The 12,304-nt window shown below is 38.9% G+C and overlaps 1 protein-coding gene across 4 annotated transcripts in view; it reads left to right on the top strand.

The window, feature by feature from the left end:
• The window catches only part of NTRK2 (neurotrophic receptor tyrosine kinase 2), a 383,599-nt gene that overhangs the window by 33,335 nt on the left and 337,960 nt on the right, over positions 1–12,304 (top strand). For all 4 annotated transcript variants that reach the window (XM_027094184.1, XM_027094181.1, XM_027094183.1 and 1 more), the window contains exons 6-7: positions 2,659–2,727; positions 5,477–5,631. In XM_027094184.1, the coding sequence (XP_026949985.1) occupies positions 2,659–2,727; positions 5,477–5,631 (224 nt within the window). The remainder of the gene's footprint in view (positions 1–2,658; positions 2,728–5,476; positions 5,632–12,304) is intronic.

Raw genomic sequence — 12,304 nt, 5'->3', positions numbered from 1 at the left:
TGGTATTCTGTGTGCTGTACATACTTACATAAAGCCAAATATTAGTCCCAGTCTCCCAAAGAGGTGTCATTTGAAAATAGGAAACCAAGGAGATGGACGTATCTTATACAGCTTCTTTAAAAGCCAATAGTTGGGAAGCCCAGTTACTGATCAGACCGCAAAAATTACTGGTATTCGTAGCCATTGTCAAATGGTAAGGCAGTAGGAAGTCAGGCTAATATTCAGACAGTTAGAAAGAAGTTACAATGTCAGTAAGCTTCAGATATTCACGTGATGAAAGAGTCTCCTAATCGCCAAAATAGAAATTAAATTAAGCAGTTGGCTCTAGGGAATGGCAAGGAGGAGGAAATTAAGTCAGTTGTCTGCCTTTCCAGACCTGGGTCTCAACTTCTGCTTATGACTGAAGGTGCTGGCATGTTCTCCCTGATTTCCGCACGTAGTAAACGGCATCTCTAGTTGAACATCAGCACCATGGCTGCAAGGGAGCTGATAAAGAAATGTGTATGAGAGGCTGTTTCTCTGTACCCTTGGGATATAATGATTATCTGAGTTTCTCCAATAAAATAAAAATGTACACAAGAGCATCTATCTCACTTTGGGTTTTAGCGGAATTCAGACTGGATCCTGTCTGTCACCTTCGTCATTCCTCCCCTAACCTGTACACATTTAGCTTCCCATGCTGACCGTCCAGAGCCCCTAGGACTGGTCCCTGAGTTTATTTCTTGGTGCCTTTAATTCCTGCCCGGCCCCTGAGAACCCAGAAACTGTGAGAAAAGCCAGTATTTGTGTTTTCCAGGGACTTTGCAGAGGTGCTAATTAGCTCCTTTGCAAAAGTTCTATAATCAAACAGTAAGAGGATTGTTGATTTTTTTTCCTTCCCTCCTCCTCCCATTTGGCTTTTGGACCCAATAATAAGTATGGTTCATAAAACTCATCTTGTTCTTTGGCGTGTAACCCTGCTCTGGGCTGTGCTGCTAGCAGCCTGACAGGGCAGCTGCCCCGGTGCCGGCCTTGCTAGCCGACCCAGAACCTTGACAATGAGTGTGTCCTCTTTCTTTGCCTCCTCGCTCCTCTTTCTTCTTGGGAGGAAGAATAGGGTTTTTGTTTCTGTTTTTGTTTTTTTTTCCTTCAGAAGGATGGGGATTTCTGATGGAGATGAAAACATTTGTGCCTTACAGGCTCTGGTGAAGACAGGCAGAGTGACTTGTCAGTGTATTATACTGCAGTGAAACCCATTCTTAATTCACGTTCCAAAAGAAAAGATTTATGTGGGCACATTTTACAACTTCCCGCTGGATTATTTTTTCACGTGGGTGAGCACTTTACACTCAGTGTGAGGAGAGAAGATGCCAGCGTAGAAGGAAGAGGGCACCCTCTTGTAGATGGGGGTTTGGATGAGAGGAAATCTCAATATAGAATTAAGCTGGGAGTGGCCGTGTGCCTTCTTCATTTATGAGATGCTAAAGTGGCATTTTCTTTATCCATCAGCTGACTAGTCTTAGTTCATGTATTAGCTCCCCCTGGTCTTTAACCCTTCTGTGAAAGAGACTGGCCAGACAGACCAGCAGACTTCAGCCCACGATTTGGTGAGACAGACGCAATAGACTAGCCTCAGTGAGGCCAGGATTGCTGTCGCCGCAGATTTCCCGTATTTACCTGACTCTCAGACCGGTGCTCACCTTCCTGAACGGGAATCAGATACTGAAAGGCTCATGGCAAACTGTTGAGGGCTCAGCTGTTTTGTAAAATTTGATGTTTGTTTTACATTCATGTGACTCATGAAACACACGTCTAGAGGACCAAGCACTGCACACGCTTTAAATAAATTTGACCGGTAAACAAATTCACAGAGCGAGTCAGCTGCCAGGATTAAGGGTCTGAATTTCCCAGCTCAAGGTCTCATGGCACTGATCATTGGAAACCGAAACTCCCATTCCCTTGAATAAAACTACATATTTGGAACACATCAGTAAATTCATTATTATTTTTCAGTCACAAATAGGACATCTTTTCATTGTCTGGTTGGTCCACATCTTAAAATGATATGTTGCTAGAATATTTCCAGATAAAATTTGACATAGTTTTATCTGATATTTTGTTGTTATTCTCATCACGAATTTATCTAGTTATTTGGAAGTCATGTATAAACAATCTCAGCAGAGTTTATCAATCAATAGGTGTTATCTTTCCTATTAGGATGTGTTAAATTCAGTTAATATTCAGAGTTTCGTGTGTCGTGTAATTTCAAAATATTCATGATGCTTTTTAGTTTTAAAGTATCTTTTCCCCTAGTGAGTTTATGGTTTAAATTTAACTTAGTTTAATTTAATTTCCCTATTAATTGTTCAGTAGATCAGATATCTCTAGGAGGTATATAACTTGGCTCTGAATATGAAAAAGAAAATTTTGGGTAAAAAAGAGATTCAAAATAACCATTACGAAAATTATACCCCCTCAACCCCACTCTCGAGCAAGAATTATAGGAGAGGCAGGGAAAACTAAGTTATTACTCTAGGTGAAAGAAGGAGATTACTGGATCTAAAGTACGGCATGAACCATGATCACATAAAATTACATTTTGAAAAAAACTCTATTTGAATACTTTATTCCTGAAATGTACACTTGTAATTCACATTTAATGTTTTTGATTCCTTTCAGCAATTTTACCAGAAATAAACTGACGGTATTGTCTAGGAAACATTTTCGTCACCTTGACTTGTCTGAGCTGTAAGTAATGATTTTGTACGGCATTTGGGGAAAAAATTTCCAAAGGAAAGTGTAATCACGTATTTTTTAAAATAAGTGATGCTGCAGGTCTATTTTTATATCAAAACTCATGAAAAATGACTTTTTAAATTTTGGTCATTTGTTCTTTTATTCCTCCATGAAAACATGATTCAGCAGTTAAAAAAAAAAGAAAAGAAAAGAAAAGAAATCTCGGTAGTAATATATCATTTATAATGAGTTTAAATGTTGTTTTTACATGAAAGACTTGTTTTCTAAAGGAGGGAAAATGAGAAAAAGATGAGGGTTTTGTGTGAAAAAGGCGGCAACATGTCTCATAGCATCTGTTTGGTCCCTGTTCTGTCCAGGCTCTAATGGAAAGCAAACCCATTCAAGGAGAAACAGCAATGGGCAAAACTCCTCATTTTATACCCCGACGACAGTGCCTGCGCTCCCTTAGTGAACATTTGAGGAGAGGCAGTCCTCTCCCTACCCGACCATCCTTGTGAGATTTCCTTCTAGGTCTGCCACTGCATTCAGGATTTATCCTTATCCCCAAATCCCCTTTGCTGAAAAATGATAGGGAAGATATTGAAATGTATCGATTACTAATAGCCAGCATTTCCAAGTGTGCTTAATTCTTGTGTTATCACCGTGAAGCAAATATAAACTGTTGACATTCCTATGGGTCAGGTACCCAAAGAACCTTAAAGCACAGGCTCTGTGTGTCAGAGGTGGGCCCAGATGGACAAGGCCTTTGAATACCAGGCAATAGCTTTTGCTAAAACTATCTGTTGCCTGAGTTGTAGGGTCCACCCCTATTCACAAGGAAATCGTGCAGATTAGAAGATGCCACTAGTAGTGCGATAACAAGTTAATAGGTAGTCATGAGAGTTACATGGTGGCAATTCTTTCGGGAGAGACTTAATTCAGGGAGTTGAATCACTGGCTTTCTAACCCAGGGATACGCATAAAAAACTTAAGGAAGTTATGTGCAATAAAGTAGGCTACTCAGTGTAAAAATTTTGAGCATCATTGCAGAGAATTTTCTTGATGGGTTAAAAATTAGAGTTCTGATTTCAAATTCACATGTCTCAATACCACCGCTGCAGCATATTTAATTAATTCATTCAACAAATGTTAATTGTGTACCTGTTGCAAATCAAACTAACATGGCACTAGGCCATAGGGATATAAGGAGAACGGTATCTGTACTCCAGGACTCTGCTATCCAGGGGGAGCGGTAGAAGCCTGAACAAATTAAGTACAACACGCTCTAACAGTCGCTGCAAAAGGAGTTTGTACAGTGTGTGAGAGGAAGAAGCCAGCTGTCTGCCCGTGCCGTGTGGTCAGACGAACGTTGCTGTCTTTGTAGCTCAAGATCCCTTTGCTTCTTTATCTCTTCTGTGGATTCAGTCGTACCTGCTTTCAAAAAAGATTTCGTAGTTTTTCATGGACTCAGAACACCAGGAAACCTCTTGGATTAGTTGGGGTTTAAACATTGTGGATATCATCTGCATTATATTCCATACCTAGTAGTCTCAACTCTTATTTTGGTGTTGGAGGGATATTTGGAGGCAATCAAGCAGACACAAATTAAACGAGTCTGCCAGGACCACATTTTCTCCAAGGAAACTCCTGGAAAAGTCTCCAGGGATTCCCTGAGATTGTTAGAACCCAACCAGAAAACCACAGGAGTAAATGATGTTGCAAAGCCCAGGTCCTGTCCTCATGGAAATCTTAAGTATTGTGGTTAATGCCAGGCAGAGCCTATGTAATGATTTTAAATGGCCTCATTTAAAGGCTCATTGCCATAAATGGAAGTCATTTTAAACAGGCCACTGAGTGTTATAAATAAGCATTTAAAGATTTTTTTTTTCTTGTGGTTTTTATTTTCCTCTTGACTACTTCCTCCTTGACCAATCACAGGCCACAGGAGTCCAGGCAGCATGGCTGAATAGTGACTTTCTCTTTGCAGACCCTCCCACAATGGGCTAAGTAGCTCAGTCTGGACCTCGGTTGCACTTGCTCTCGGAAACCCTGAGCTTGGCGTGTGTGTGTGTGTGTGTGTGTGTGTGTGTGTGTGTGTGAAGGAGGTCTAAGAGCTCCCTTCCAGGTTCTGTCTCTCACATTCACTCCAGCTTTCTTGCATCAGTCAAACTGAACTGTGGTTGCGTTATTTGGAAAGCTGGGAGTGCACCCTCCTGGCTCTCACACTTTAGTCTTAGCCTTGTATTCACAGTCTCGTTTTCAATTCAGATGAAATCGCTCTGCACTCTACTGAAGTTCGAACTTTTTAAGCGATAACACTTGAATCTCTAGCCTGGTTAGACATAAGTATGTTAGTGTTCCCGAAAACTTAACGTTGGCTTCTTCACTTAAGATCTTCATAACTGTATAATATCTGTGATAAATTTGTTACGGTATCTTATTTTCCCCCATCTTTTGAGACATCTTTTTCTATCCTATATTATAGTTATTTCTGTTCCTACCTTGTTTCCCTATGGGTCCGAAAGGTCTCACATCACTTTGCATCCTTTAGCCTCTACAGGGGTGTCTGCACATAGCAGAATATCAGTAAGTATCAGATAAATGAATGAATAATAAGTACCGTTATGCTATAAAGATGGGTGTGACTTCCAAAGGTAGCCGGCTAGAAGAAATTCATAATGCTGTTAGTGCTTCATAAACACTTCTGTAGCTAAAACTGAAAAAGAGAAGGCTGACTGGATTTCATTTTTGTTCCATGTAGGATCCTGGTGGGCAACCCATTTACATGCTCCTGCGACATTATGTGGATTAAGACTCTTCAGGAGACTAAACCCAGTCCAGAAACTCAGGACTTGTACTGCCTCGATGAAAACAGCAAGAATATTTCCCTGGCAAACCTGCAGATATCCCATTGTGGTAATTTACTTTTAAATCAATAAGTTCTACTTGCTATTAATTATTCTAATTCCCTTGGTGTGGTAGAGAGTCTGGGACGGTTACCACTACCTGGATTTTATATGTATGCTGTTGATATCTCCACTGAGTTGGGCCACTTTCGTGTGCAGTGTAGAGAAATCAGCTGGGAGAAACTTTGCTGAGTGTTCTTTGCCAGTAGAATATTAATTCTGAATGGTTGACTTTAAAGTGCACAGAGAAAAAAATACACTGTTTATTCCTTTGTTTCTTTGTTCGTTTGTTCATCCATCCAACTATTCATCCAAAAAGTATTGGCTGAGAGTGTGGTACTTCACTGGCCACAGATATAGTTGGTTGGCACCTAGGCCATGCAGAGGAAGGATCTCAGGGGGATCAAGTGTCCTGGCAGCACAAGAACATGCAGCTCAATCCAGAACATTCCCTCACACTTGTCCTGTTGCCGGATGTCAGTGTATCTTGATGGGGCACCACAAATCCGCCCTTTGACTTGCTTTCCCCCATTTCTGGGTTTACAATCTCCAGAATTTAAAAGGGCATCATATGATAAAATTAACAGCTCTGTGAATGCCAGTGTGTTTACAAGAAGGGAAAATCCAAGTGTTCTGGTTAGGATTTTACTGCTAAGGGCTCTTGGGACATGCCTCTGCAGTACCCACATATGCATATTATTCCTGAGTTGAAATTTTAATCAGTTAATCAGTTAACATTTAAATGTGATCTTCTCGCCTAGTGGCTGGTGACACAGCAGAAAGCCACATAGCACCTGGTTCTTGCCCGAGAGGAATCTGTATATTAACCGTAAACTTCCAGGTCTTTGTTTTCAGAGGATCCTGTTGTTTGGAGTCAATTTTTATTTAAGGAAAATATAGCTGCTGCTCTTTTTTTTTTTTTTTTTTGCGGTACGTGGATCTCTCACTGTTGTGGCCTCTCCCGTTGTGGAGCACAGGCTCCGGACGCGCAGGCTCAGTGGCCATGGCTCACGGGCCCAGCCGCTCCGTGGCATGTGGGATCTTCCCGGACCGGGGCACAAACCCGTGTCCCCTGCATCAGCAGGCGGACTCTCAACCACTGGGAAGCCCCCCTAGCTGCTGCTCATTTTTAATGAGAGTGTAATAAAGGAGTGATAAGTGTTTGTTTCTTCCCCTGCAGGGTCTTAGAAGACAGCAGTTACTCTTCCCACAGATTTTTGTTGTAACGAGAGCCCTTTGGTTTCATAATGGGGGAATTAAGCTTTGTTCCCTTGTTAGCTTCCCTTGACTTTCATTATTAGCCAGTATTAAAAAAATTTTTTTAATATCTATCTTTTCCTGATTGATAAGAGGATAACTGTTCTCTGTTCTGGTATAAATTTGTACTGCTGAGAGAAATTGCCCAGAGGGACAAGAAATTCAATGTTGAGTCACCTGGCTGCTTGGCCAGCTCCCAGATCCCCATGGCTGTGTGGCCACATTGTTTCAGCAACCACTGAGAGGAAAAAAGAGAAAGCATCTGACTCCTGCTCTGATTTCACAAAAGGCCTCTTAATAGACGTCTGCTTTGCCCTTGCCTGAAACCAATTCTCTTTTTTTTTTAATTTTAATTTTTGGCCATATTGTCTTGACAGCATTCCTGTAATGTACCCACCTAATGTGCTGTTGATAGACCGCTGTGACTGGAGCAGGGGAGGGGTAGGAGTGAGCTGGTTCTAATTTTTCCTGACCACTTTGTCAATTTTCAGTGTTTTAAAATTTGTTTCCTACAAATTTGTCAATGAACTGTGTGTATGAGAGTGAGGCTTTGAATCCACTGTCAGAGGGCATGTGTTTGATTGATTAGGATTGAATGATTACATTTATGGTAATTTCAGGGTCAGCAATGCTCTTCAGAAAGCAACATTAGAAAAGGTGAACTGATAGACTTACTTTTTTGTGTTCTTAAACTGTCTTGTTCTTTCTCTGCTAATTTTTATTTTCTTTCCCAGTGTTTTTTACTTATTTATAATTGCACACATACTATTGATACATTTTGTTGCAAAAGTAATTTCTACATTTACACATAAAGCTTATCTTTACTTGTTTGTGACCATTTCAGGTCAGAAGCCATCGATCTATCCTATCTTTTTAATCATTGTGTGTTATTCACGGTAGAATATATCTTGATTATGTTAAATCTTCCATATTGATGGGCATTTCCCATTTTACTACAAAAGTGTTTCAACCAACCTCCTTATACATGATCTTTGTACATGCATACAGATGCAAAGATTTTTCTAGAGTACATAGCGGGAAGCAGAATTTTTGGTTAATATGGTTTGCACATTAAAAAGTGGTTGTACCAATTTATAGCCACCCCAGCAAAGTATACCTTGATATTAGCAAACTTCTTATTTTTTGTATCTCTAAAACACGGTATGTCATTGCTTTTTAGTTTGCACTTTCCTGGTTGCCATTGAGTATCTTCTATGTTTATTAGACATTGTGATTATTCTTCCTTGAATGGCCTATTTATACCTTTTGTCTATTTTTCTACAAGGTTATTCCTTTTCCTTCCTTTTCTTCCACTGACAGTGTTCTTTGTTTTATTTTTTCTTAATTGTTCGAAAGTTATAAATTATGTTTCTCTGTTTGTAAATATACAGTGCCAAAATTTTTTTTTTTAAGAAGATGTTGGGGGTAGGATTTTATTATTTTTATTTTTGCTGTGTTGGGTCTTCGTTTCTGTGCGAGGGCTATCTCTAGTTGTGGCAAGCAGGGGCCACTCTTCATCGCAGTGCACGGGCCTCTCACTATCGCGGCCTCTCGTTGTGGAGCACAGGCTCCAGACGCGCAGGCTCAGTAGTTGTGGCTCACGGGACTAGTTGCTCCGCAGCATGTGGGATCCTCCCAGACCAGGGCTCGAACCCGTGTCCCCTGCATTAGCAGGCAGATTCTCAACCACTGTGCCACCAGGGAAGCCCAGTGCCAAAATATTTACCACACATATTTAAACATATTTTCTGTAAGTATCTAGAAAGAACCCCCAACAAGATTAGAAAAGATACTTTTACTTCCCTTTACTTTCTCCTCCCTTCTCTGATTGTTATCCTCTGAGATTTTATTTTTTATTTATTTACTTTTTAAAATTAAATTTATTTAACACACATAGAGCTAATTCAAGTAATGAGATTTTATTTTTAGACTATTACTTGATGTTTTTGAGGATTTACTGTTTCTTTTTATATCATTGATTTTTGTATTCCACTACTTCCTCTTGGAGTGGTTTTTCTTTTTGCTGGAGTATATCTTCTAGTATTTCTTTCAGAGAAATTAAAAAAATAAAATTCACGTTCTTGCCCAGTGCAAAAGCAGCCTGTATTTTTTCTTCTCATTGGAATTGGCTGAGTGTAAAATTCTAGACTCCAGATAACTTCCTCTTAGAATTTTGCAGATATTATACCACGTTCTCTGTGTGTTCATTGTTGCTGATGAGAAGCCCGAGGCCAGTCTGATGCTTATTTCTTGATAGGTAACCTATGCTTTTCTTTTTCTCTAGAAGCTTTTAGGATTTTCTTCTTATCCATGTTATTCTTAAATTTTACTACACTGTAACTAGGCATGTGTGCATGCTTAAAATTTTATTTTGTTTGACATGCAGTGAACCTTTTCAATATGAGTGTTCACATCTTCAGTTCTGGAAGAATTTTCTAATTTATTTAGATGGTTATTTACACTTCAGGCTCCTCTCTCCATACCTCTCACCCTTCCTGTAATACTTTCCATCTGCTTGTCCTTTTGTGCTGCATAATGGGAGAATTGTTTACTCACTACTTTGCCCTTCAGCTATTTCTCCAGCTACTGAATTTTCCCTTCTGCCAATTGATTTTTAATTTCTGAAATCTCTAGTGACTTTTTTTTTTTAGTGACTGAAATACGCTTTTCCATACTGGGGTTCACCATATCTCTAGGGTACCTAGCATGACTGACTTTCTCCTGTAAACTTCCTGCACTCATTGCTTCTACTTGGGGGCAGCTGCAGCAGTTGTTGGATGCTGTGCCTGAGGTGGGAGGGCAAAGGTAGGATGTGGAAAGTTTATTCCTCTGTGCTTCTACTTGTTTTCTTAACCAGTGACCTGGTGGCTTAGTGGAGGGGAGGCCCCACTCTGCCCTGCCGTCCACCCCTAGTCTCAGGTCAGCCCAGCAGCTTCCCTGTTTTGTGTGGCACATACTCATGTGTCTGTTGGGAACTGTGCTGTTTTTCTTTCATTTAATTTCCCCACTTTCTCTTCTTCAGGAGTTTCTCATTGTTCTTATCCACCAACAGTTATACCTTCTGATTTTCCAACGTGGTTCTGGATTTTTTAAAAAATGAACCTAATTTCTAGAGATTTGAGATGAGAGGGGGAGCCTTCAGTTTGGGTCTTAGTCATGTATTAATTTTCCTCTTGATGGTTTCCCAACTTTGGTTCTTTAAGAGAAGTTAGGCAGATTGAGCAGTAAATTATGCTACATTGTTGAATTTAAATTCTGTCTCTGAAATTCCATGTTGGAGAAGTTGGATAATATCCCCAAGTCTTCAAGTTAGATGTCTTGTTTAAAACATGGATTCACGGTCAGTTGGCTTTTCTTTTAGGTCTCACCCTCAGCAAACTTTTAAAATATACCTGTTGTGTTTAAGTCACAGATTCACGGAGTTCATTGTACTTCCACTTTTTTTTTTTTTTTTCTTTATAAAACTTGTTAGCTAACTCAAAAAGTAACTCATAAGAGTATGGTCTTGTGTATTTCATCACTGTAAACCCAACAATTTGCCAGTAACTACGGCCATTGTATTTGGTTTGCAACTGGTAATATTTTAATTTCCATAAAAAAGAGCTATTGGGATTTCATTCCTTTATGAGGTGGGCTTTCTTTAAAAAATTCCTCTTTTAGTATTTCATCATGTAAGCATTATATGATGAACAAATTCTCTACATTTTATAAGCAAAAATATCTCCTCCATGGTGCCTGATGTATCCCCTGAACATAACAGTCATTTGATTAATGTTTGCTGAGTTGATCAATTAATAAATGCATGATCCACATTATATTAATGATCAGATTGAAACAGATTTTTGATATAATGGTGCAGATATTTCAGTTAAGTAAGAATAACTGAAACATTTATATTATTCTAGCCAAATTATTCCGTATTTTAGCACTTCGTAGTTCCCTTTGAAATGTCTGTCATCATTGCATTTTGAAAGAATCTCCTTTCTTTTTCCTCTGCAGTTAGCGATTGAGTGAGCCTGGTAGGCAGGGCTGGGAAGTTTAACTGTGCCATTCCCGATCCCATTAACAGCACAGTCAAAATGTCTCACAATATTTTTCTAACAGCCCCTCCTGCTGTGAATTACTGTAAATTTATTCATGCTGTGAAACATGTTGTGGTCTGTTTCTCCACCAGGTCCTTTTTAACCTTAGAAAAACTTTGTTAATTACCAGGCAACAAAACATATTCATGTAAAATTTCCACATTAATCAGAAAAAAAGGGGTGCTATGAGCAGTGGTTCTGAAGACAGAAACTGAATTACACAAGTGTTAGTGAAGAATAGTTATTTTTCCAGATTGTGCTGATTTATCACTCCAGATAAAAGTGTTCCTGCTACTTCTTTTAGTGTTTTTCAATGACATTATTTATAACATTGTATATTCTAAATTCTTGTACTTAATTCCTGTACATTTGGTTGATCTTCAGTAGTTAGGTTTGCAGTACAAACCTTTCAATCTTTTCCCCTGGCTGGATGGCATTATTAAAGAACAGTGTACTTTATACTTTAATTTTTTTTACTATAATTATGATTTAAATCTCTGGAAGAGAGTTTCTTCAGGAAGTGTTAATAGTGGATGATATGCTCTGTTCTAAGCAGACAACAAATATATTTAAAAGGCAGTATTCTTTTGGGTCAAATCAAAACAATCCCTCAACCCATTTTACTGGTAACTAGCTACCGTAGAACATGCTAGCCCCACAGTGAAGATAAGATGGTAATTCAGTTGAGGGTTGAGTGTAGTTACTATATAAAACACTCTTAATGGTCCCATGGATTGAAATCAGCTTTGCCCTTGGTTTCTTTATTGATAATGGCAATTTCAATTTTCCATTTTTCCAACCTTCAAACTTTTAGTGTAAAGCCTCCTTACAACACATTGACAAAATATTATTTATGTTGGGAAAGGTCGGTTCACAGGTGCCCAGGAGGAGAGGCCTGTTTCCTTGAGGTAAACTGATTTGAATGATTTATTTTTAAGATTTACTTTTGGTTTCCACTATAATTTGTAGTATGCATGTCTGTTTAGCATATTTGTACATACTCCTTCTTTTGTTTTAAACTAGGAAAATAGGATAGTAATTCTATTTTGTTAGCATTCACAGAAGATTAAAATGAAATGCTGTATTAATACTCCATGTATAAATTAGATTGGTAAAAAACATTGTTTTCCTAGCATCTTAGCTGGATTGATTTTTTTTTTTTTCTGAAAAGCAAATACAAAGTCTAGTTTACTGCTTTGCTTCCTTTTATTAGAGATCAGGTTTTACCCACTAAAACACAGCAAGCCACACAGTGGACCAGTGCTTTTCTTTGTCTTTTTAGAAAGGCAAATAAAGCAGGTTTTCTAACCTGTCAGCGGCTATTCAGATTTTTGTGTTTAGAAG

This window comes from Aethalodelphis obliquidens, unplaced genomic scaffold (genome assembly GCF_003676395.1).
Source record: "Aethalodelphis obliquidens isolate GAN/ISIS:26980383/991018 unplaced genomic scaffold, ASM367639v1 scaffold88, whole genome shotgun sequence".
Lineage (NCBI taxonomy): Eukaryota > Metazoa > Chordata > Mammalia > Artiodactyla > Delphinidae > Aethalodelphis > Aethalodelphis obliquidens.
The sequence above is the reverse complement of the archived record's forward strand: the minus strand, read 5'-3'. Positions and strand labels throughout refer to the sequence as shown.